General features: G+C 39.8%; 1 protein-coding gene across 1 annotated transcript in view; it reads right to left on the bottom strand.

Moving 5' to 3' along the window:
• LOC137651331 (intraflagellar transport protein 88 homolog) overlaps nucleotides 1–26090 on the bottom strand; it is a 361406-nt gene that overhangs the window by 226062 nt on the left and 109254 nt on the right. The window contains exons 4-5 of the mRNA XM_068384619.1: nucleotides 22901–23076; nucleotides 3412–3607 (exon numbers count right to left, since the gene is read on the bottom strand). Coding sequence (XP_068240720.1) covers nucleotides 3412–3607; nucleotides 22901–23076 — 372 coding nt within the window. The remainder of the gene's footprint in view (nucleotides 1–3411; nucleotides 3608–22900; nucleotides 23077–26090) is intronic.

Below are 26090 nucleotides of genomic sequence, written 5' to 3'. Positions count from 1 at the left end.
TACTGTATTGTTGTATACTGTAGTTTTGCCGGTACACTACCGGGGTTAGGCTAGTACCTGGTAGCACTAACTGATAGAGAGAGAAAGAATGGAAAGGAGGGTTTCCTATTATTATGGTTTACCACAATAACTGGAAGTGTAGGAGGACTATCCTGCCGCCTACTGTCTCCTTGCCAGAAGGAGAGTTCTAATGGAAGGGGAGGAATCCATCTGATTCTAGCTTCCATCCATCCACAAAAGTCTGCCACCGGCTGTACTGCCGGTTGCATGGTTTGTGCATGGCAGACTAAGAGAGGACTGAAGAATTCTCAACAGTATATTTGGTTTCCCACCGGCAGCCGTCAGGGCCGGCTCAGTCTTTCCCCCCGGGGCATTCACTTCCGGTGAAGGAAAGACATAAGGGGGACGTGACCGAGGTGGCTACCTAACAGCTGCTGGTAGGGTCCCGGCCGGCAACGCAGTCAGCCCGGCAAGCCGGAATGACTGTCCAATTACCGGTGAAAGAATGTTGTGACGGCTAGGCCGACACTAAAGGACAGAGGGGGGGGGGGAAGGGTCTTATAGTTCACAGGGAAGAGAGGTGTCGGCAGGTATGCCACCTACCTCCGGCTGTGGACTAAGGAAGCATGGCTTCCTGTGCCGATGACGTCGTGGGCGGCAGAGGAACTAAGATTCCCCTGTCGGCGACATTGTCGGCTGCAAGACAAGCCCCCTGAATTACCATCTAACCTCAAAGCCGGAGTACTCGGCGGCAAAGAAGAAAGACGGTACTATTACTATCTAGGTCAAGCCAGAGTTCTAATCGATGGGGATGACGAAAGATAGGGGTTGCCGCCTGTAATGGCGGCGGCTCAGGGAGGTAGGAAGGGTTTAGCCTCTTTTCTCTAAAAGAGAATATATATCGAACCTTATCCATAAATTCTAGGGGATGTATGTCCCCATCCGAATTAATAAGGAACGATAGGGCAAGGTTAAACATGGGTAATTACTTTACTAAATTATACATAAACGAGTTAGGCTAGCTTTACTCCGGTAGGGACCGAAGCCATGGTTGGTACCGCCGGAGCCCCCGCCATATACGAAAAGTAAAGTCACATTTAGGAAGAGGAATAAAATAATATCGTATGCATAATCTTCACTAGTACAGTATAATTTGCCTAACTAGATAAATTTATAGTTAAATACCGGGAAGGTCACTCAACTGACTAAATAAAATGCATTTATAATGTGCGACAGCGGTCTTGAAATGGTCGCCTCCGGTTGTGGCTACGCTCAACCTAACACACTTAAATTAAACGAACTTAACCGAGAGAAGGGAGCCTAAAATTATACACAGGAAAGAATAAATACTCAACTTTCAAGAGGATGGAGATGCTGGAGATTGCATGATTAATATTCCAAATTTCGTAACAAACACCGGGAAAAGGTTGGGAGCGCACTTAGCTTAAATGCTACAGAACAAGTAATGGTGGCCCGTGGTAGTACGGATAGGAGGTCCACCGGGTACCTAGATAACGGCTCCCCTTTCATTCGCCACTCTTCCCCCTCAAAGAGTTAAATCTAATCGGGGTGAAGATTGCTATGTGTTGTATCTAAAAATACGTCCCCTGATTTTATGCGACATCCTTAAAGTTATGGATGAATCGCGCCATGAGTTAGAATTCTGGAAACCTTCGGTTTATTTCTCTGGGAGTATCACTGTAGCAAATATCCCTTAGAAAGGCTACCTAAAGGAACCTTCCATCAGGACTACATGGCCGAGCCCAAATATTCTCTATAGAAGGTAGTAGGTTAGGCAGGGCACCAGACCACATTGAGATACTACTGCTAGACTTATGAGTCCATTGACTGGCCAGACAGTACTACATTGGACCTTTCTCTCTGGTTATGGATCATGTTTCCTTTGCTTACACAAGCACTGAATAGTCTGGCCTATTTTTTACCCATTATGGCCTATTCTTTCCACATTCTCCTCTGTCCTCATACATCTGACAACTCTGAGATTATCAAACAATTCTTATTTGCTCAAGGGGTTTAACCACTACACTATAATTGTTCAGTGGCTACTTTCCTCTTGGTAAGGGTAGAAGAGACTCATTAGCTATAATAAGCAGCTCTTCTAGGACACTCCAAAATCAAATCACTATTCTCTAGCCTTGGTAGTTCCATAGCCCTTATACCATGATCTTCCACTCTCTTGGTAGTTCTCTTGCTTGAGGGTACACTCGGGGACGTTTTTCTATCTTATTTCTCTTCCTCTCGTTTTATTTGTAAGTTTTTATAGTTTATATCTGAAAAATCTAATATTATGTTGGTACTGTTCTTAAAATACATTATTTTAATTGTTCATTACTTCTTTAATAGTTTATTTCCTTATTTTCTTTCCTCACTAGGCGATTTTCCCTGTTGGAGTCCTTAGGTAATAGCAACTTATACATTGGGGTTTCCCAATGACCCGCTCATTGTGAAAAGTTTATCCTATCTATGGCATAAGTTCTCAAAATTCCAAACTGTCTAGGAGCTGTAACAAAGCGTTATAGTCACCTACAGGAAGCTAAGTGAAAGTAAATATGTAAACAAAGTCTAAATAAGACACCACGTAATAAGGAGGTGCAAATTCACTTGGCAGGCTAGTATGGAATCCAGAATAGACTTTTTCTTTATTTTCTGTTGTCAAGATTTTTATCGGAAACATATGACATATTAATATTTGTAAAGATTCCTTGAAATAATTAATTTATTACTACAACTTGTAGATGTACTGAAAATCGGTCACCTAGTTTGCACAGACTCGGTTAGTCCTCTTTGGTAACTTCCAGCTGACACCATTTAGAGTACTGCCTTTTATAGATATTTTTAATATTTTACATTACTTTATAAATATCAACACAATTATTTGGCACATGTGCTTGACCCCTGAATTACTTGAGGAATATATATCTATAGAGCCTAAGTTTACAGGCAAAATTAACAGAATCTTGAAAAAAGCACAAAACTGTATGAAGATCAATAATACAATAAATTAAAACTGCAAAGATGGAAGTTGTTTCCAGATTATGCAAATGAAACAAAGACTAAATGATTATCACACTCGACTTTTCTTCAGTTACAGTAACTGACTACTGAAAATAAACAGAATAGATAAATGCAAGCTACAAAGCTGATTTTCCTGCACAATTACAAAACAAGTCCTAATTTCAATAGTTGCCATGAATTTTATATCTTGATTAGTTTACAATAGTTGCATAATACTAGAACTTTTTTTCAGAAACAAGAGCAAATCATTCAACATTTATTATCATCAACCAACCTGCAACTGTGCATCCAACAATATACACTCAAATTCTCGATAAAATCTATAATCTTTTCCTGTCATAGATATGAATATTGTAACACAAACCAGTTACTTACAGAAAAAGTAAGATCCAAATTATGTCCATCTGATAAGCCAGCTTGCTCTCGTTGTCTTATAAGAGAACGTTCTTTACTAGATGCTTCTTTAGCTCTGTCTAGGGCCAAGCGAATTTCACCACGAGAAGCAGCAATACAGGATTCTTCAATCAATTCCATCACACGACGTTCTAGCGATTTTATTTTTTCTTCAGGACTAAAGGAAAAAACAGAAAATTAATAATAAAATTTGTCCTTATACTCACTTGTTTTTCAAATCATTTATTCTGCAAAAGCTTGTTTTATCTACAATTACCACAAAATTTCTGTAAAAAATTCCCCATTTTCTTTCCTTTTAAAGATACATTACCCCCAATAAATTAATAAGACAATCTAACAGTTAATGGTAAGTAGGTAGTAGCAAACTAGGAGTTTTCCATTCTTCAGTTTCAAAGTCAAAATTATTTCCTATTCTTTGACATCATAACTCTGTTGGGAGTCAGGTGGGCATCTGTATGAACATCAGGTGAGTAAAGAAATAAAGGAAAGTATTAAAATTCTGTTTATTTCTATGAACCTCCCCTGTTGTTCATATTGCTGACTTGCACACTCTGATGGAGGTGTGAAGGAAAGAGATAGGTTAAAAAAATTAGAATGTATAACCCAATTAGAATTCTAGACTCAATAGGTCTAGAATTTATTGGGAATCAATGAAAAACCATATGTTAATAGGGCTCTAGATGTTTTTCCTAATACTACTGTAATTGGAGTATTGAAAAAGAAATCTATCACTTAATTTTGTTTAAAAAAATCTAAGCCACAGTAGAAGCCACTATAGGACCTAGAGGACAATAATCCAATAAGAGTGTCAGGAGTTCTCAAGATGATGTCCATAAAATACCAAACAGTTATGTTACTGAATTATCTAAAATTCTTTCTACAGAAACCTTTCTGAAAATTTGAGAGATGTAAGCTTACTCTTAATATGCAGAACTAAGCTTAATCTACAAGGTTTATATAAGATTTAAATCCTAACCAGATGAGTTCCCAAGCCCAAACAATAAAATACACTACCTTTTGGACGTAGGATGAATTGACATTCTAATCTGACTTAGTCAATTAGGGACACTATCTATAATGTTTCTTCAGAATATACTGAATGTGTCTTACTGAAAAAGGACCACTATTCTCAGATGAAATACTTACAACCATTTCTAATAAGGGGAAGGGAAAAAGGAAATTATTACCGACTCTTAGTCTTGATTGATTGATTGATTTAAAGTTTTTAGGCATCCTGACATCTAAGGTCATTCTTAGTCTTGAAACAATTTAGCTCAAAATAAAGGCAAAATGACTCAATCAACTTAACCTCCCAAAGCCCACCTTAAAAGATAGTACTTGTAAATTATTGTGTTTATCTGTTAACCTATAAATGAGTTTCCCACATACGAGGCCTGTCTAAAAAGTATCCGACCTTTATTTTTCCCGTGCGAAATAGAGATAATAACGCGGCGCCACTCTGCACAGTGAAGGAAGACACCTTCATGCACATGCATGAATTTTTTCACCACCATCCAGCACATCAGTTGCTGCCTGTCGGTCGCTGAGTGAGGTGCTACACAACGTGTCTGTCGGATTACCAATTCTCTCAAGATGATTGAACGTGTTGAGCAAAGATACTGCATCAAATTTTGTCAAAAGCTTGGTGATTCTCAAAGCGAAACAATTCGTAAGATTCAGCAGGTGTTTGGAGAAGATGCGATGGTGTAACAAAAATTAAGGAGTGGTTCAACCGATTCAAAAGTGGCCGTGCATCAGCAGAGAGTGACCAGCGTTCTGGCAGGCCCCAAACTGCTCGGAGTGCAGCTGTTGTTGAGAGCGTGTGAAATTTGGTGATGGCAGATCGTCGTTCGACCGTGCGGGAGATTGCCCAAGAGGTTGGAGTGAGTAAAGATTCCGCACATGCAATTTTGCGTGATGATTTGAACATGCACAGAGTGGCTGGGAAATTTGTGCCCAGGTTGTTGTCTCCGGAACAAAAGGACCTCCGTTTTCAAGTTGCAAAGGACCTTCTGGACACTGCCAACACTGATCCTCAGTTTCTGAACACCGTGATAACTGGAGAAGAGTCATGGGTGTACGGGTACGACCCAGAAACAAAAAGACAGTCATCGCAATGGAAGCATCCCGAGTCTCCAAGGCCGAAAAAAGCGCGACAGGTGCCAAGCAAAATGAAGGTGATGCTGACTGTCTTCTTTGATATCCGTGGAATTGTGCATCACGAATACGCACCGAAAGGACAAACAGTGACAAAGGAGTACTATCAAGATGTTCTGCGGCGTCTCCGTGACGCAGTTCGGCGCAAAAGGCCAGACATGTAGACGGCGAAAAATTGGCAACTGCATCACGACAACGCCCCCCCCACACTCATCCCAATTGATCCAACATTTCTTGGCCAAACATGAAATTCCAGTCGTTCGCCAACCTCACTACTCTCCAGACATGGCTCCTTGCGACTTCTGGTCGTTTCCAAAATTGAAGACGCCACTGAAAGGATCCCGTTTCGAGACTAGAGAAGAGATAATGCGGAACACGACGGCGAAGATGAACACCATTCCAAAAGAAGACTTCCAGAGGTGTTTCCAGCAGTGGATGGATCGGTGGGCTAAGTGTGTGCAAGCACAACGGGCCTACTTCGAAGGGGATTAGGGTCCAAATCCTGTCAGGTATGTGAAATATTTTTTCTGGCATAAGGTCGGATACTTTTTAGACAGGCCTCGTATTCAAATTTAAACCTACTACCCATGTAAAACCTCATGCCATTCCTGACTAGTAGACCTGATTTCTGGCGGCCTACATTGAGAGGCTTGAATACATCTATTATAATACCTGAAAGTAGATGTCTAATCCTAAGATACTCGAGTACCAAAGTCAGCTGAGATTGGAATATCTTTTTGAAACAACACCTTAAGAGTTCTAACAATAAGAACCTTGCTAGTTCTAGTTACTGATACATTCTTAGACAGACCTTCATAAAAAATTTAACTAACTACTGCTTTTGATATGAAATAATGGTATATCATACCTTATAGAGGACACTCAGTCTACAAGGTTGCAAAGCAGATATGTTTGAGTGAACCACCTTAGAAATTGCTCATACGAGCAGACTGAATTAGTGTGACAACCTTCTCGGATACTTAACTACGGATGGTCCAGTCCTGCAGATCACTTTTATTATTATTATTATTATCATAATTACTAGCTGAGCTACAACCCTAGTTGAAAAAGCAAAATGCTATAAGCCCAAGGGCTCCAACAAGGAAAAATAGCCCAGCGAAGAAAGGAAATAAGGAAATAAATAAATGATAAAGGAAGTAATGAAAATTAAAATAAAATATTTCAAAAACATTAACAACATTAAAACAGTTATTTGATATATAAACTATAAAAGGACTTATGTAAGCCTGTTCAACATAAAAACATTTGCTGCGAGTTTGAATTTTTGAAGTTCTACTGATTCAAATACCCGATTAGGAAGATCATTCCACAACCTGGTCACAGCTGGAATAAAACTTCTAGAGTACTGTGTAGTATTGAGCCTCATGACGGAGAAGGCCTGACTATTAGAATTAATTGCATACCTAGTATTACAAACAGGATGGAACTGTCAGGGAAGATCAGAATGTAAAGGATGGTCCCAATTATAAAAAAAAATCTTATGCAACATACAAAATGAACTAATTGAATGACGGTGGCGCCAGAGATTAATATCTAGATCAGGAATAAGAAATTTAATAGACCGTAAGTTCCTGTCCAACAAATTAAGATGAGAATAGGGAGCTGAAGACCAGACAGGAGAACAATACTCAAAACAAGGTAAAATGAAAGATTTAAAACACTTCTTCAAAATAGATTGATCACCAAAAATCTTGAAAGACTTTCTCAATAAGCCAATTTTTTGTGCAATTGAAGAAGACAGACCTAATTTATTTCTCAAAAGTAAATTTGCTGTCGAGAATCACACCTAAAATTTTAAAAGTCATATCAAGTCAAAGAAACATTATCGATCCTGAGATCAGGATGTTGAGGAGCCACAGTCCTTGACCTACTTACAATCATACTTTGAGTTTTGTTAGGATTCAACTTCATACCACATAATTCAAACCATGCACTAATTTTAGCTAGATCTCTATCAAGGGATTCAGCAACCACAGATCTACATTGAGGAGATGGGATTGATGCAAAGAGAGTAGCATCATCTGCATATGCAACATGCTTGTTTTCTAGACCAAACCACAAGTCATGTGTATATAGTATGAAAAGTAATGGGCCAAGAAAACTACCTTGAGGAACACCACATATCACATTCCTATACTCACTATGGTGCCCATCAACAACAACTCTTTGCGATCTATTACTTAAAAATTCAATATTGATTCTAAGAAATGACTCACCCACTCCTAACTGTTTGAGTTTGAAAACATGGGCATCATGATTAACACGGTCAAAGGAAGCGCTAAAATTAAGGCCAATCATACAAACTTCCCGACTACAATCAAGGGATTTCTGTACAGCATGGGAGATTGTAAGAAGGGGATCCCATACCCCAAGGCCTTTGCGAAAACTAGATTGCAAACTAGGGAACAGATGATTACCTTCAGCAAACCTATTAAGACATTTTGTCAAAAGACGTTCAAAAACTTTTAGATAATATGGGAGTTATGGAAATTGGGCGGTAATAAGTTGGACTTGAGCTACCACAAACACATTTACATAGAGGAGTAACATTACCAATTCTCCAACAAGTGCTAAAAGCTCCTCTTCTTGCTAACTTGCGCAAAATAACAGATAACTTTGGAGCTAAGAAATCTGTAGACTTTATAAAAAACAAAGGAAAAATACCATTTGGATCTACACCTCCATAAGCATCAAGGTCTATCAAACAGAGCTTTAATTTCACGAGATCAAAAAGCTAAACTAGTTAGTTTAGCCTCAGTAAAACAGGAATGAGGAAGTTCAAGTTTCTCATTACTCTGTTTGCTGTCAAACACATCTACCAAAAGGGTTGCCTTTTCCTTTGGACAGTGAGTGACAGAGCCATCTGGTTCAAGTAAAGGAGGAACTGTTGCATCTTCACCAAAGAGTGCAGATTTTAGGGTACACCACTTATGCTCCTGGGTTGTACCAGAAAGGGTTTCTTTTATGCTTAAATTGTATTCTTTTTCAGTTGAAGCATAAACTCTCTGAGCAAAAGCTGTAAGCTGAGTATAGTTATTCCCGGTCAAATCTGATCTGTTACTCGTCCAAAGATGATAGGCCTCCTGCTTCTCAAAATAAACACATCTACAGTCATCACTGAACCCTGGTTTGTCTTTCACTAGGTACCTTAGTACACGAGAAGGGATATGCCTATCAATTATGCTGAATAGATTCTCATTGAAAGGAACAACAGGATCAACTCTACTGTACAAATGTGACCACTTCAAGCCTAAAAGATTATGCAAAATCCCATTCCAGTCTGCTTGAGATTTCATATAAATCTTACATGAGTAAGATACATCAGGGACAGGCTGCTCTGTCTTCACTACTAATGAAATCAAGGCATGATCAGATGTCCCGACTGGAGAACCAATCTTACTTGTTATAACGCCAGGGGAGTCAGTGTATATGAGGTCCAAGCATTTGCCAGACCTGTGAGTAGCTTCACTTATGATTTGCTCACAGCCTGATTCAGAGGCAAAGTCTAAAGCTCTAAAGCCATGGCAATCGGTAGGAGAAACACAATTTAACCACTCCCTAAGGTGAGCATTAAAATCACCAACAAAGACAAAAGAGGCCTTTCTATCATCTTCTTGTATCTTAGCCATAATGGTAAGAACACAATCGAAGATAGAATCATCCATGTCAGGATTTTGGTAGATCGAAGACAAATAGAAGTTCTTATGCCTGCCACAAATTTTTATTACCTAAATCTCATGACATCCACATTCATAGCAGGACTTATGAGAAGCAGGGTACTCGGTCCTTATATACACCACCATTCCCCTGGCCCTAGGGATGGAATCGCTTTTCAACATTATTGGCTTCTTAAAACCAGTTATAAGGAGCTCAGATGAGTGCCTCATATTAGAAACCAAAGTTTCTGAGCACAAAATAATATCATACTGTCTGGACGCAACTGTAAGGTCTTGAATATTTACATGAAGAACACAAATATTGCAATATAGTAGACGACATTGACGAAATCTAGGACGAACTGGTCCCAGATTTTGCTCAATGTCTCCAGAGAGCATAAGAATAAATGGTGATAAAAAAAGATACATCATACTTAAAAACAAAATTAACAAGAATGATAACAAGAACAATATGTAAATAAATATAAATAAAGTGATTGATCAAACCCATAGACTATAGAAAAAAAAGTCGGAAAAACTAGTCAACATGGAGGAGCCGATACACCATGCAAGGCTAAATACACTCCAGGATAGCCACTTCAACTGAAGGGAGGACAGTGAGGATGGTTTTGAAAAGTAAAAGAATCAGATAAGGAAAAGAAAACCTCTTGATAAACCACCAGGCATCCATGGCCTTTCTATTAAGCCTGCCCAACACACCATTTCAAAAAAAACAAGAGGAAGAAAAAATAAATAAAATAATAAAAAAAAGGAAAAAAAAAATACAAGATAGAATAGTATACCTGAGTGTACCCTCAAGCAAGAAAATTCTAACCCAAAACAGTGGAAGACCAAGGTACAGAGGCTATGGCACTACCCAAAACTAGAGATCAATGGTTTGGAGTGTCCTTCTCCTTGAAAACCTGCTTACCATAGCTAAAGAGTCTCTTCTACCCTTACCAAAAGGAAAGTAGCCACTGAACAATCACAGTACTGTAATTAGCCCCTTGATCAAAGAAAAATTGTTTGGTAATCTCATTGTTAGGTGTATGAGGAAAGACGAGAATGTGTAAAGAATAGGCCAGACTATTCGGTGTATGTTTAGGCAAAGAAAAAATGAGCTGTAACCAGAGAGAGGGATCCAATGTAGTACTGTCTGGCCAGTCAAAGGATTCAATAACTCTCTAGTGGTAGTATCTCAACAGGTGGCTGGTGCCCTGGCTAACCTACTACCTTTCCTTATGTTTCAAACTGGTCTATTAAGACTGTGGTTCACAAAAAACTGAACTATTGATACACACCAGATAAACCATGGTAAAGAAGTAGAGAATGAGTAAAAGTCTTTATTTTTAAGTAGCTAAAATGGAATCACTTGCCATATTAAGGGATTCAGAACCAGATGAAAAAACACTCACATCATTGCTGGTAAAAAGCATCTATTGTTCCCAAGAGGTCATCCAACTGAGTAGTGACAAGCCCCAACACTTTTCTAACTTAACTAAGCTGTCAAAAAAGGTGCTTTGCACATGGTAGGTGAAGTTACAAACAAGCCAAGAATGGCAGGTAAAGGAGCAAACTTGAATATGTATAGGCTACTATACACTTTCCACATTTCAAGACCTACTGACGAATGTAGTGCCCAACTGCTTTTAAGCACAGTGATCCCTCACTATATCGTGATTCACCTATGGCTTCTTCAGTACCTTGCGGATTTATAAATATATTACAGTATATGAAAATCTATATCACATACCCTTCTATATCTCAGGTTTCTAGTGGCAGATAGATACAGTAATATGTTTTCAATATTCTAATTATTTTTTTTCAAATAGTCATTTTTGGGCCTAAAATTAATTTAGTAAATTACAATAATACTGTATATTCTCATTTAACACTTGAGATCTCGCATATTGTGTGAGCACCAAATTTTCACACACAAATTTTTTTGGGGCGGTGCTGTGCGTTCTCCATGGATCTTGGAGATCTCATTAACCTTGATATCCCAACTTCAGTGGTTAGTGGTTTCAGAAATGGGGCCTAGTGAATCAGGCTCATATCCATGTTGCTGACTTTGATCTGTGGATGACCTAGACTCTGCAGAGGGAGGTCTGTCTACTGTACTGGAATTATCAAGGATCCCTTGGGTAGCCTAAGGAAATATCCCTCCGGGTACATCTTGATAACCATTTCATTGCCTAGGTCAGATCCACGTCAGGGATCCACTAAGTAGGTGACCTAACCGCCTAGATTTGGTACAACTTGCTGATAGCTAGAATAGTAGAGGCATCGATACATTCTCTCTGCAGTCAGCTCACAAAAGATGGGGCCTGTCCAGGTACTGCTTATCTGTTTTCTGATTCCTACATACTCCAGCCTAGGGATATGGTTGCTGCTGGCCCTTTGGGTTACTAGCTTCTAATGAGGGCTCCGATGAGAGTTATTTCTTCAGGCCCTTTGGATTCAGCCGGAGTGGGGCTTTCAGGTTAGCAGCTTCCACGGGAAACTCCAGGGGCCTCTTTTTTTCTGCTCCGGCAGATTCGGCTGTGGCTGTAACTTTAGGTTTTCAGCTTCCAAGGAAGGCTCAAAGGGGACTATTCTTTTCGCTTCTAAGGATTTGGCTGTTGCTGGGCCTTCAGGATCCCATCTTCAAAGGAAGGGTCCAGTAGGAGTTTTTCCTTCCATTCCATGTATTGAAGGCGCAGTAGTGGTGGGGGATGCGGCAGAGGGGATTCTGCCATGGACATAGAGGAGGGGGATTTGGTAGGTAAGTATTGATGATCCTGTGATGGATGCGCATTCTGGCCTGACTCAAATGTTTGTCAGTATAAATATACTGATTTGCCATTCAATGATATTGAGATTCAAGATCCATCTCATAGGGCATGTACCCAGCAAACACTGAAGGAGGTTGTTCTGATGTCATACAAAGCTGCTCTCAATACCTTAACAAAAAGCAATATCAGATGCTAGAGGTTTTCTTCTTGACCACAGTTTGTATGATGCATCAGTGATCGGAACGACAGTGCCTGGCCAGAAAACTCCCTTTATGGGCAAAATGGCAAAATCAGCAGCTAAGACAATGAGGGAGTTACTGCTTAACCGCTTTACTACGAGGGCGCGGATTCGCTACTCAAACTATATACAAAATTAGTCACCATCAGATATACTTGCTCACCTGTTTGTATTTACAGCTGATTACAAAATAAATTTTTAAAAATTTGCTTTACTTTCCATTGTATTTCACTCTAAACAACCAAAATATTTTTTTCCATTCACTGTGAAGTGATTATAGAATAATCTTTCAGAAATTTGTTTTATATAATTTTCTCTAAATAAGGGGAAGCACTGTAATTTTGTGTAAAAATAAAAACTTTATATTCATCGAAAAGACTATGCTATTCCGTAAAAATTCCACGATAGCTGTTGAAAGATATAAAACTACTCTTCAGTAATAATAGACTTTACGTTGTACAGAAATGTAATGAAAATATCTATTTGTTTCCTTAGACACAAAAAATATTCTATAAGGTATAATCACCGGGTATGGTAAAGTACAGTACTGTACTATGATTTTAGGTGTAAAAACAAAACTTTATATTCATTGAAGTGACTATGCTATTCCGTAATAATTAAACGATAAGTAGCTGTCGAAAGATATAAAACTATTTGTCAGTAATAATGGACTTTACGTTATACAGATATATAATGAAACCATCCATTTGTTTTGAGAGAGAGAGAGAGAGAGAGAGAGAGAGAGAGAGAGAGAGAGAGAGAGAGAGAGAGAGAGAGAGAGTATAAATTTAGTTCATTAGACACGAGGTTTGTTTGTTCTTGTCATTCTATCTTGCATGTGACTGTCACAATGAACTGGATCATTCCTCTTTTGGGTATTTCACAGGCTTGGAAATAGAGACTGCGCATGGTAAGAACATGACATACTGTGTAGAATGTCAATAAATGGAAAAAATGACAGTAAGCTACCTTTTACTAGTGAAAACCAAGAGCAACACTAATATGAAACATATAAGACATGAAGCTGATATTAATTTGTAGAAGTGATAGTTGAGAAAAAAGGAATGAAATAATAAAAAGCAAATCTTGTCGTGTGTCAACAACTTGCATTACTGGTAAAACATTTCACTAACGTTTGGGATGGGATTCATGGGAGGCGGAGAATTGAAGAACTCTCAATAGTACTTTTTGTGTGATTTGAACATATATGTCAACAGAAATACACTAAAATAGACCTTATGTAATCATGAATAAGGACTAGAATTGCAAGTTTTTCAGTTGGTGGTGGGGTGAGATGTGAGGACTCCTACATCTCTAAGCTGGGGGTTTCAGGGGGGATTTGAGTAATGCCTCAAGTAGGGAATAATGCCATTGGCTAATGAGAGGTGTAATATTATATGGTAACACAAAAACGGACTAAATAACTTACACAATCAGAAATAAAGGGTAGAATCCCAAAGACTTTGTTGGTTGGTGGAAGAAAGGAGGGGCTGATATCAGGGAGAAGAGGAGATTTTTTAGTGAAATTTCCCAAGTGTAAACTGTATGTGATATACGACCATATTCTATACTGTATGTACTCTTCTTATACGTTATGCAAGTAATTTTAATCTCCACATGGTTTATATTTATAGCTTAGCTTGTAATAATAATGCTGCTAATAATAATGACATATCTGGACGTCACCGTCTGTATCACCAGGCATGTTTTTGACGTATAACGTCATCATAACAAAGGGGTTAAAGGTGATTCTACCTTGCCCAGAGTGTAATTTAAGACCTTGAGGGGTTCATGGAACTAAAATGGTTTCGTAAAGTGGGAACTCTGGTTGGGACCAATCGATTGGGGGACCATTTCCATTTGGACTGTGGAATTAGTGACAGACAGACCTTGTTCATCTTTGCGTCTACCATAGAATCCTTGGAAGCAGGGGCTATGGGAGGGAGGTTCAGATGGCCACCTCAGTGGTAGCAAAGCAAGTGTGTAAGCCCCTCCATGAAGCATTGAAGAACTTTACTAAGGCAAAGCTCAGGATAAGGATTTTAATCAAAAGAAAGTGGAGGTAGCGTTTTTTATACAGTGATCCAATGTACAGATGCTCTTCCCTCAAGTCTTCGTGGATAAAGCCAAAGCCAATGAGGCGGCAATGGCCATGTCACTTCTGGAGAATAAAGGAAAGGTTTTTGGCCTTTCCTTAAAAAAATAGATTTGTTGAAAGTAATCATTCGTTACAAGTTTGCAATTTGGCTTTAGTAATGGCCTTGGAGCTTGTGATGCCCTTCTTACAATTTCCAATGCTGGGATAAACCATGAATCACCAGAACACTAACTGAATTGTGTGAATGACCCCATATGTTACCACTTCAGCATTTAGTCAGGGGTGAAACTGGGAAGGTTAGGTCTGAAATATTACTATGAATCTAGAACTAAGTTGATTACTGTACTGAGCTACCCAAAAAGAAGTTAATGGTATTAAATTCCCAATATAACAAAGACCCTACTAGATTAGTCAAAGGAAGCCTTCTGAAACGTTGGAATAAACTATCAAGTATATTCTTACCCACAAAGAGCCTTGAGTGGATAACCTTGCAAACCCTGCCTTATATATTTTCGTTTATTAGTGTAATGATGGACTATGAAGATGGCATTATATTCTATAATAATGTTAGGTAACTGATTAATGTTATACAAGTCAAAATGTATACAGGCTTAGAAACTAAACAAAACTAGAAATTACAATTGAATCTTTAAACCAAGTAGCTATTCTTATTGAAAGTGATAACCATTTGAAGACTTATTCACCAAAATTCTAGGGAATTAAAAGGTATATGCTCTATGGTTTTAAAAACCTACCTTAAAAATGTAATAAATTAGTTTTATTGTACACTTTCCAGCATACTGAGTCCTAACACTGATCTTGTTTACAACTGGCATGTTAGTGTTGTGCATATGTTGAGGCTCATGGCTGAAAGGCATAGCACAGATAATGGCACCTCACAAGTGGAAGAGATGCCTGTGTAACAGCACCTCCAAAGGGATAGAGATGCCTATGCAATGACACTTCCTGAGACGCAGCGATGTATTCAATTTGAGGATTAACTTTCTGTTATTATTAACTATCATTATTAACTAAATAACAAAGAATCTATTATAATATTTAGGTCGTTTTATAGCCAGAATTGTAAGGGTAATAAAAATATGAGTGTTTGAAATTACAACATTAAAGCAAACCCGTGATGAACAAGCAAACATGTGATGAACTAGTGGCCGAGTTTGTAAGTGAACGAAAATGCATTGTCATCCAGAGTGATCACATGATACAACCGACCAGCTTAGCAGATACATCACCAATTACAATAAAATTTAAGAACATCTACGGTATGAAACGTCATCTCCCAAATTAAAACGATGTTGTTTAAGAGCGCTTACTTTAGCAAGAGGAGGGTTATAAGAATCCAGCTACCAAACTTGGTCCTCTGTCTCACAATCTAAGTACAGTGCAGTATGCAGAAATGCAAAAGTTAAGCTATAGTATAAAGTATTTCAAAAATTTAAGACTCATATGGAAGGAACTCAACTCTGAAAGGTGCAGTAAACATTTAGAACCTTTATTGAAGGAACACTATATAATTATGTCCATTAGACCAAACAATGGAAGTTGGTTTAATGTAAGCAACCAGACAGACAAATCAAACTTACCATTCACAATTGAAGGCTTGCTGGCCCTTGAGAATAACAATAAGTTAAAAGTTAAAACCAAAACAGGTTCATCACTAACTTGGCTAGTAAGTGAGTATTGGCATGTCATAATGTTATCAGCTACGTTAGTAGGCGAGACGAGTCTGTCTAATGAGACAAGACTGCTGATGACAAGGCCTGCTCTGAAGGGCAATGGCAGAGCAGGGGCGAACTAAATTCCCGTGGGAGGAATCCCCCAAAAGGGGAGACAAACCGGGAAAAGGAAGATTCTCTCATGGATGGGAAAGGCAGCCACCATTTGCTGCCATTGTCAGCAATCATTCGAGAGAGCAGGAAAATTGCTGCATAGTGGCTGGCAGAGGAGAGTACTCCCTCAGCAGGGGGAGTGGATGAATCCCTCTCTTTGCTGGAAGAATCCTTCGAAGGGAAGACCAAAGGGAGAAGGAAGTCTTTTCTGCAGACGGGAAAGACACTATCAACATCTGCTGCCATAGTTGGTGATTCTCCCCACAACGGAAAGGAGAGTTCCAGCATCTAGAAGCAATCCTCTTGGCCATACTCTTTGTTTCCCATCCCCGAGTTCTAGCCCAAGTAGAAGGTCGACATTGGGCATTGTAAGAGAAACGGGCCGGAGCTCAAACCAAGTTCCCCTGGAAGGGAGGTGGTACCTCTTTCCCGCAGGAATGTTGCCCTCATCTCTGAGAGGTTTAAGAGGCGGTTTCATTCGAGCTCAGACCACAGCCCAGAGGCCGAGTGGTACAGCATGCCCCTCCCCCTTTTCTTTGATGCATCTGGAGGGAAAAATCAATTCGGAGAAGAACCGAGGAGATTAACTCCCTGGATGATATTCTTATTTGGCAACCTCCTTATCAGGAGTGTCTCTTGCTCAGATCTCATAGATAGCCAAAGGAAAGGAAGTTACCTGGTGCCGAAGAACAGGGATCTGGCTGTTCCTGAAAAAGTTGGATTCTATGGAAACTGATGTGGTCTTGTCAAACCTGAGGAGGTTTCTGCAGGCTGATGACCATTTCTATAGATATCCGTATTCAATATGACAGTCAAGTCTCTTCTGAGATTACTTCAATGCTCAGGTTATGGTAAACTCGAGGAGATGTCTCGGAGGGGCTCAAGGCTGTTAGGATCAGCCAGTCGTCTGAAGTCTTCAGAGACAAGGCCGATCCTGAAGGTGAAGGTTAACTTTAGGGCAGAAACCCTTGTGACAACCCTCGGTGCTTGGCTAAACTGAAGCATCATTCCCCGACATGACAGGCTGAAGAAGGATATCCCAAAAAGGGGAGCTAGGAGTATTAGACCTAGTGGTCGATCCTGTACAGGGCTAACTGTTTGCATGATCTTAAGCCTTCTCATCATATGACAGAGTTTGAATATCAAACTCATTCCACAAGTAGAGGCTAAGCTGGAGACTTCTGTAAGAAGTGAACAAAGAAGCTCAGCGGTATCTTGACGAACCGCTCTTCCCATGAGACCGGGTGTTCCAATCACAAGGATAAAGAGAACCGCTTCCCACCATCTAAAGGAGGATGGAAGAGACAAGAGTTTCTCTTGCATTGGATGTGGACTCTCTGTCCTAGGTGAAAAACATGAGCCAAATATTTCAAGCTTGTAGGAAGGGTTTTACCTTCGTTGGAAAAACCTCGCTCTAGGATGAGAAAGGAAGATCTTCTCTTCGAACAACTCCAGCCGAAGGTAGAGTTCCGATTACGGAAGAGAGCCATTGTCTGAGTTCACGAACAAGACTGAGTCTCATGAAAGGTTGGGCAAATATGTTTCTTTGGGAAAGGATTTTGCAGATGGAGGCTGAAGGGGCTCACATGAAGGTCCAAGAGCGTACATGCCAACGGAGACTGGGAGTGCACAAGATGACAACAGCCTCTGGTGTTCTAGTGGGTCACCCATCCCAAGGTTGACCAGAATTCTAGCAACTAAGTTGCCATAGCTCTGTCACATTAGACAGCAATGAATTCAATCTTCTGAGAATGAGAGAATGAGGGGGGATGCTAACACCATCGGGTTGTGCCTCCCGTTGCAATATAAGGGATCTGCCTCCTTCTGTGGTAAGAAGGAAGTGAAGGTGAAGAACGTAAATTCATGCGGGATGAACGTCTGCGAACGTGCAAGATTCATTGAAGAAACCTGGCAACATGACTGCGGTTTCTTCAATTTGCATGCAATGAGAACTTTGGGAACCGAAGAAACCCTGTTTGTGAGAAACAAACAAAACTCAATAGGCAAGAGGGGTATCAAGTGCCAAAGGTAACCCTCGTGCATTATCCCAGTTGTCGATGGAGAGGGCTGGGTTAGGTTCCCAGAGGTTAAACTCTTTCAACTCTACTTGGAAGGGCTACTGAAGTAGTGTAAGCCCAAGAGAGAGGTGAGAAGACGATCTATGTTGTCTTGATGAGAGCACTCTCCGAAGAGAGAGACTCAGGAGCAGCTCCTTTAACTCTAGGTGGGAGGGCTACCAAAGTAGCGTAAGCCCAATAGAGGAGAGAATTTAATCTTGAGCTGGCTTAGTGATCAACACAAGGTGGCGAACAGCAAACGGCGAGTAAGCGAACATCAAGTTGTCGCCTGTAGAGAACAGCGAAAGACGAAGATGTCTCTTCGGCTCATACCCTTGATGCCTGGTGGATGATCTTACTTGAATCAGTATGGACCAGCAGGGGTCACTTGCCTTAGTTAGATAGGCACTGCCCATCACAAGGAACTGGCTATCCTTTGATGTATCTAGCCAATGAATTCTCTATGGATTTAGTCAGTCTATGGAAAGCAAAAATGACAGAATGGCCCCTAGTCCCAGGTGTAGTGGGGTGCTAAGAATCTCCCGGTTTATAAATACTAAAGAAAAATAGAAAATTGGTAATTGGAATGTTAGAACCATGAATCAGATTGCAAAGTTACAGCAGGTTGAGAATGAATCTATGAAGTATGATTTAGATATCTTGGCCCAAAGGGAAATGTCTTATAAGGGGATAGGTAAGGAAATCTTAGAACCAAGGCAATATATATATCTATTCAGGAAGAACTGATGGTGTTGGAAGAGAAGGGGTAAGAATGATGATGAATCCAAGAGCAGAAAAGGCATTAACTGAGTGGAGAGCTGTAAATAGAAAATTACTATTTGCAAAGTTTAAATCAAAGCAGTGCAGTATGAGCATTATAGTGTGTTATGCACCAACAAATGATGCCCCTGAAGAAATGAAAGATGAATACTCTGAAGAATTGCAGAGTGCAATAGATGAGACTCAAGAGAGATATGAAAATTGTGATAGGTGACTTTAATGCTAAAGTTGGAAAGATTAATCAAGGCATAGAGAATGTGATGGGTGTTGGACTTGGTGAAGTTGCAAATAAAAATGGAGTCCATTTTATAAGTTTTTGTTCGTCATTCTTGTTATTTCAGGTACTCTTTTCCAGCACAAGGACATCCACAAATGTACATGGAGACTTCATCATGTGGTAATTACAAAAATCAAAAAGATTACATAGCCATTAATAAAAAGAAAAGTACTGAGAAATTTGAGAAGCTATAGAGGTGCATATATTGGTATTGATCACCAGCTCTTCCTTGCCACACCGAAATCAAAACTGAAAGCACTCAACAGAAATGTGGATATAACATCTAGGTTTGATACAACAAAGCTTCTAGAAGATGAGCACAGAGAAACCTTTGCAATTGAATGTAGGAATCGATTTGCAGTCTTAGAGACGAAGAAGAGCAGACAATTAATGAAGAAGGGTGTGATATTATGAACATGAAGTTTTGGGACATGTAGTTACAAGGAGAAAGCCATGGAAATTAAATGATATTTGGGATACTATAAAAAGGAGACAAAGACAGAAATTGACTATTGAAAGTTTTTGAGGGAGTAATGAAAATTACAAGCTAGAGCATGCTGCACGCTAAATATTCCAGTATTGGTAGTGAAGTCAAAAGAAAAGTCAGGAATGACTGGAGAGAGTATTTAGACAGAAAAGCAGATGAGGCTGACAAAGCTATGAATTCAGAGAGTGGCTATAGTGTAAGAATTACTCACAGAATTATTAATGAAATCTCTACTGGGGCAAAGAAGAAGCATATACCCATCAAAGGGATGGATCTGATAACTCAGAAGATGAAGAAAGGAAACGTTGGATGGAACACTTTAGTGAGGTCATGAATAGGAGATATGAAGGGAATAATTTGATTAATATACCTGAAGCTGAAGAAGACCTTGACGTACCCATGAATGAATTCAGTGTGTTTGAAATTGAAGCTAGAGAGAAAGATTGATGAAAAGCTGAGAGATGAACAAGCAAGATTTAGTAAAGGTAGAAGTTGCACTGACCAAATTTTCATTTTAAAACATGTTGTACAGCAATGTGTAGAATACAGGAATCCACTGTTGATGGCATTTGTGGACTATGAAAAAGCCTTTGATAGTGTCCACCTGCCAATTTTGTGGAGAGCCGTGTTTTATTATGGAGTTCCTCTTATATTTGTAAATTTCATTAAGTCTGTTCATGAGAATAATAAGTGCAAAGTTAATGTTAGTGGAGTCCTATCAGATGAATTTCCAGTGAACAGTGGAGTACTCCAAGGGAATATGTTGTCACATATGTTGTTTATCCTTCTCATGGATTTTGTAATGCATAGAACAGTTGGAGATGGTGGAGAAGGATTGGAATGAATTGGTAATAGGAAATTAGCTGACCTAGAGTATGCTGATGACGCTGTCCTTATTAGCAGAACACCACAAGATTTGCAATGCTTGCTTACCAGAATGCATGAAATATCACAGGACGTTGGGCTCAAGATAAATAGAAGAAAGACAGAAATGATGAGAACGGAATATGCAATGTAAGATGAAATATCATTGGAAGGAGAAAGATTTAATGTGGCAGAATCATTTAAATATTCAGGAACTGATCTCTAATAGAGGGTCTTCAGAATTGGAGTTTAATGAAAGATTGAAAAAAGCAAATCAGACAATGGCTAGGTTAAATAAAATTTGGAAATCAAATCACCTGAAATTACACATAAAAATCCAGCTATATATCAGTTTAGTGAGATCGGTGTTACTGTATGGACGTGAGTATTGGTATGGCAATGAAACAATATGCAACAGATTTTGTAGATTTGAGAACAAAGCCCTGAGAAGAATATTGGGAGGTAAATGACAGGACAGGATTAGAAAGGAAACTACAAGAGATTACTCGAGCGCCATATGTGGATGAGATCATGGTGAGGGGCAGATGGAGATAGTTTGACCATGCTCTTTGCACTCCTCAAAAGAGATTAGTGCACCAAAATTTCAACTGGGCTCCACAAGGCACAAGAAGGGTTGGAAGACCCAGACCTACATGGCTGAGGACTATGAAGCAAGAAGTAGGAGAGGATGAATGGAGAAGTTTTGATCTAAAAGCTGAAGACAGAGATGACTGACGACATCTAACCGAGGGCTTTTGCGTCGATAGGCGTAGGAGGAGATGATGATGATGAATCTATGTGATACTTGGTTTGTTTAATGCAATGTACGTAGTGCTTTGGCATGGTATCAATGTGCAGTAGGTGCAAGTGCCTCTTAAGAGATAGGCACTGAAATAAGTAATCAACTGCAACTGCCGTAAGTGTGTCGCTCTGTTCCTCGTCCCCCTCAGTTAAAATCTCTGCATTCTCTTGATGCTGCACCTTATACAGCTCCAATACCATTGCTTTTTCACAAAAATCAGTTGTGTTTTCAGTAATCCCATCACCTGCAAACTGCTTCTCATCAATCCAGATAAGCAGAAACCTTTCAACGTTAAGAAGACATTGTCACCAATTCATCAATGTCCGCAACAGTTTCGCATTGTCAAATGCTTTGATATCTTCTTTATTGGTAAGGATTATAACTATACCCGTTGTAGATTTTGTAGTATGATCGTACAGTTTTGCAGGTCAGCTATACACATACCCTGTTCATGTTTCGCAATAATTTCTTTTTTCACTTCTCAAGTAACTTTTTCCTTCTTCTAACCTTCTTTCTTAATCATCTTGGATGCCATTACCATGATACCGTTAACTTTACAACATATCAAATTATGCCTTATGATGAACATTAGCAATCACAACTTGGCAAAGAACACACGATCACAGTTGTACAAAACACAGCTCCAAAGACATGCACACAAGATGATTCCTCCCCTAGTGCTGCTCAGAGAGTGGATAAGTTAGGCACTGAGCAAGGGGGTTTGTATGCTAATGTGAAACACAATGTGGTAAAATGTCTTTGAATACTGTTGCGTGGTATATGGGTACACATGTTAAGTCTCATTCATACTAGTCCACAAAAAGTTGTCAGATGGAAGGAAATTTTTCATCACAAACTGATATAACACTCATAAATCGATTTGAATTTTCATATTTGTATACTGCTTTGTTCATATTAAAAGTTAGTTGTAAACCTAGGTACTACTGTACTGTGCTGTAGTTGGCCTTCTATAATACTGTTTTGTTTTTATACTTATATAATTATGATTTCACCTTAACTCACCAGACATGAAAGCAATGAGTTAAATAAGATCAAATACAGCACACCATACATTACTATATTACATACAGTATTATGGGAGAACGAGTTAAGACTGATACTGCTATAGGGGTGAATTTACAAGCAATTATGTAATTACTATAATAGCTTTTAGTCTTTTATATTCCTTTAATTGGTTTCATAAAATTGTGAATAAATATTCATATACTGTATATTGCTTTACTGTATGTCAGTGACTTCCCACAAATAGTAATAATTGCAAATAGCAGGGTGGGATTCATGATATCTGACAGTACAAAACTGACAAATGTATCCCAAACAATTGAAAGTATGACTTGGTACTCTACATACATGAATTAAATTTTCAATTACCTTTCTTCAGATCTGGACACTAATGGCGGTGCTGGCCCTTTGCTTGCCTGATTGAGAGGGTCAAACACACTACTGTGAGATGAATACCCAGTTCCTCTCATACTTGTCATTGGTCGACGTAAGCCATCACTTGAACCACCTCCTCCAACTGGACCCATTGAACTGTGGAGCATTGCCTAACCATATGAAAAAAAAATTAAGATGTAAAAAAATTCATATACATTGCTGTACAATCAATTAACCATAAAACAGTGTAGAAGAATGTTGATGAAAATAATTTGAAAGGAATTTGAAAAGTAAGCCCTTATGAAACAAGATGCATCATTCAAGTGTACAAGCTGATAAAAGAATACAGTACATAAATCTTAAAAAGTGACAGTACCAGAGCAGTACACAATTGTTAACTTGATAATATCTAGGGAAGGATTATGTTTTACAGAGATCAAAATGACAAAAGAATTTGGATTGAAGGAATAGCCTCTCTACCCTATTTCTAACTGTCAACAGTGTCAAGATACAGCATTGATTTTACTTTGCCTTATCAGACATCTCAAGGGCCTGACATTCAAACAGGGGTTGGAATGTGATAAGTAACAAAGACCTTATATAACATATGTTTAAACATTTAATACATTCTTGAGGCAACATGCACAACTATACAGCAATTCATTATAATTCACAGTCAAGAATAACCAGTATTTTGCACCTTTAGTTCAAAATTGGAGAACTAAAAATGCTTAAAAATGTTATTTTTATTAATAAAATAAATTTTTGAATATACTTACCCGATAATCATGTAGCTGTCAACTCCGTTGCCCGACAGAATTCTATGGAGGGATACGCCAGCTATCACAATACTAGAAGGGGGTGTATTTACCAGCGCCACCTGTGGCCAGGTACTCAAGTACTTCTTGTTGACACCTCCTCAATTATTCCTCGGTCCACTGGTTCTCTATGGGGAGGAAGGGAGGGTCGATTAAATCATGATTATCGGGTAAGTATATTCAAAAATTTATTTTATTAATAAAAATAACATTTTTCAATATTAAACTTACCCGATAATCATGTAGCTGATTCACACCCAGGGGGGTGGGTGAAAAACCAGTGTACAAGACTAAAGGATAGCTAAGTATCCCGTATTTCATATAATCAGTTATCCACAATAACAATGAAATAATAAGTACCTGGTAAGGAAGTCGACTTGAACCGTTACTCTGCCTTTAATAAGATCGTCTTCCTTACTGAGCGCAGCGTTCCTCTTGGGAGGCTGAATCAACTCAAAGGTGCTAAAGTATACAGGGCTGCAACCCATACTAAAGGACCTCATCACAACCTTTAACCTTGGCGCTTCTCAAGAAAGAATTGACCACCCGCCAAATCAACAAGGATGTGGAAGGCTTCTTAGCCGACCGTACAACCCATAAAAAGTATTCAAGAGAAAGGTTAATAAGTTATGGGATTATGGGAATGTAGTGGCTGAGCCCTCGCCTACTACTGCATTCGTTGCTACGAATGGACCCAGGGTGTAGCAGTACTCGTAAAGAGACTGGACATCTTTGAGATAGAATGATGCGAACACTGACTTGCTTCTCCAATAGGTTGCATCCATAACACTCTGCAGAGAACGGTTCTGTTTGAAGGCCACTGAAGTAGCCACAGCTCTCACTTCATGTGTCCTTACCTTCAGCAAAGCAAGGTCTTCTTCCTTCAGATGAGAATTTGCTTCTCTAATCAGAAGCCTGATGTAGTAAGAAACTGAGTTCTTAGACATTGGTAGAGAAGGCTTCTTGATAGCACACCATAAGGCTTCTGATTGTCCTCGTAATGGTTTTGACCTTCTTAGATAGTACTTAAGAGCTCTAACTGGGCAAAGTACTCTCTCCAGTTCGTTCCCCACCATGTTGGACAGGCTTGGGATCTCGAACGACTTAGGCCAAGGACGGGAAGGAAGCTCGTTTTTAGCCAAAAAACCGAGCTGCAAGGAACATGTAGCCGTTTCAGATGTGAAACCTATGTTCCTGCTGAAGGCGTGGATCTCACTTACTCTTTTACCTGTTGCTAAGCACACGAGGAAAAGAGTTTTAATGTGAGGTCCTTAAAAGAGGCTGATTGGAGCGGTTCAAATCCTGATGACATTAGGAACCTTAGGACCACGTCTAGATTCCAGCCTGGAGTGGACAACCGACGTTCCTTTGAGGTCTCAAAAGACCTAAGGAGGTCCTGTAGATCTTTGTTGGAGGAAAGATCCAAGCCTCTGTGGCGGAAAACCGCTGCCAACATACTTCTGTAACCCTTGATCGTAGGAGCTGATAGGGATCTTACGTTCCTTAGATGTAACAGGAAGTCAGCAATCTGGGTTACAGTGGTACTGGTTGAGGAAACTGCATTGGCCTTGCACCAGCTTCGGAAGACTTCCCATTAAGACTGATAGACTCTGAGAGTGGATGTCGTCCTTGCTCTGGCAATCGCTCTGGCTGCCTCCTTCGAAAAGCCTCTAGCTCTTGAGAGTCTTTCGATAGTCTGAAGGCAGTCAGACGAAGAGCGTGGAGGTTTGGGTGAACCTTCTTTACGTGAGGTTGACGCAGAAGGTCCACTCTAGGAGGAAGAGTCCTGGGAACGTCGACCAGTCATTGCAGTACCTCGGTGAACCATTCTCTCGCGGGCCAGAGGGGAGCAACCAACGTAGCCGTGTCCCTTTGTGAGAGGCGAACTTCTGAAGTACCCTGTTGACAATCTTGAACGGCGGGAATGCATACAGGTCGAGATGGGACCAATCCAGCAGAAAGGCATCCACGCGAACTGCTGCTGGGTCTGGAATCGGAGAACAATACAAGAGGAGCCTCTTGGTCATCGAGGTAGCGAATAGATCTATGGTTGGCTGACCCCACAGGGCCCAAAGTCTGCTGCAAACATTCTTGTGAAGGGTCCACTCTGTGGGGAAGACCTGACCCTTCCAGCTGAGGCGATCTGCCATGACATTCATATCGCCCTGAATGAGCCTCGTTACCAGCGTGAGCTTTCGATCTTTTGACCAAATGAGGAGGTCCCTTGCGATCTCGAACAACTTCCTCGAATGAGTCCCTCCCTGCTTGGAGATGTAAGCCAAGGCTGTGGTGTAGTCGGAGTTCACCTCCACCACCTTGTTAAGCTGGAGGGACTTGAAGTTTATCAAGGCCAGATGAACTGCCAA

This window comes from Palaemon carinicauda, chromosome 1 (genome assembly GCF_036898095.1).
Source record: "Palaemon carinicauda isolate YSFRI2023 chromosome 1, ASM3689809v2, whole genome shotgun sequence".
Taxonomy (NCBI): Eukaryota; Metazoa; Arthropoda; class Malacostraca; order Decapoda; family Palaemonidae; genus Palaemon; species Palaemon carinicauda.
The sequence above is the reverse complement of the archived record's forward strand: the minus strand, read 5'-3'. Positions and strand labels throughout refer to the sequence as shown.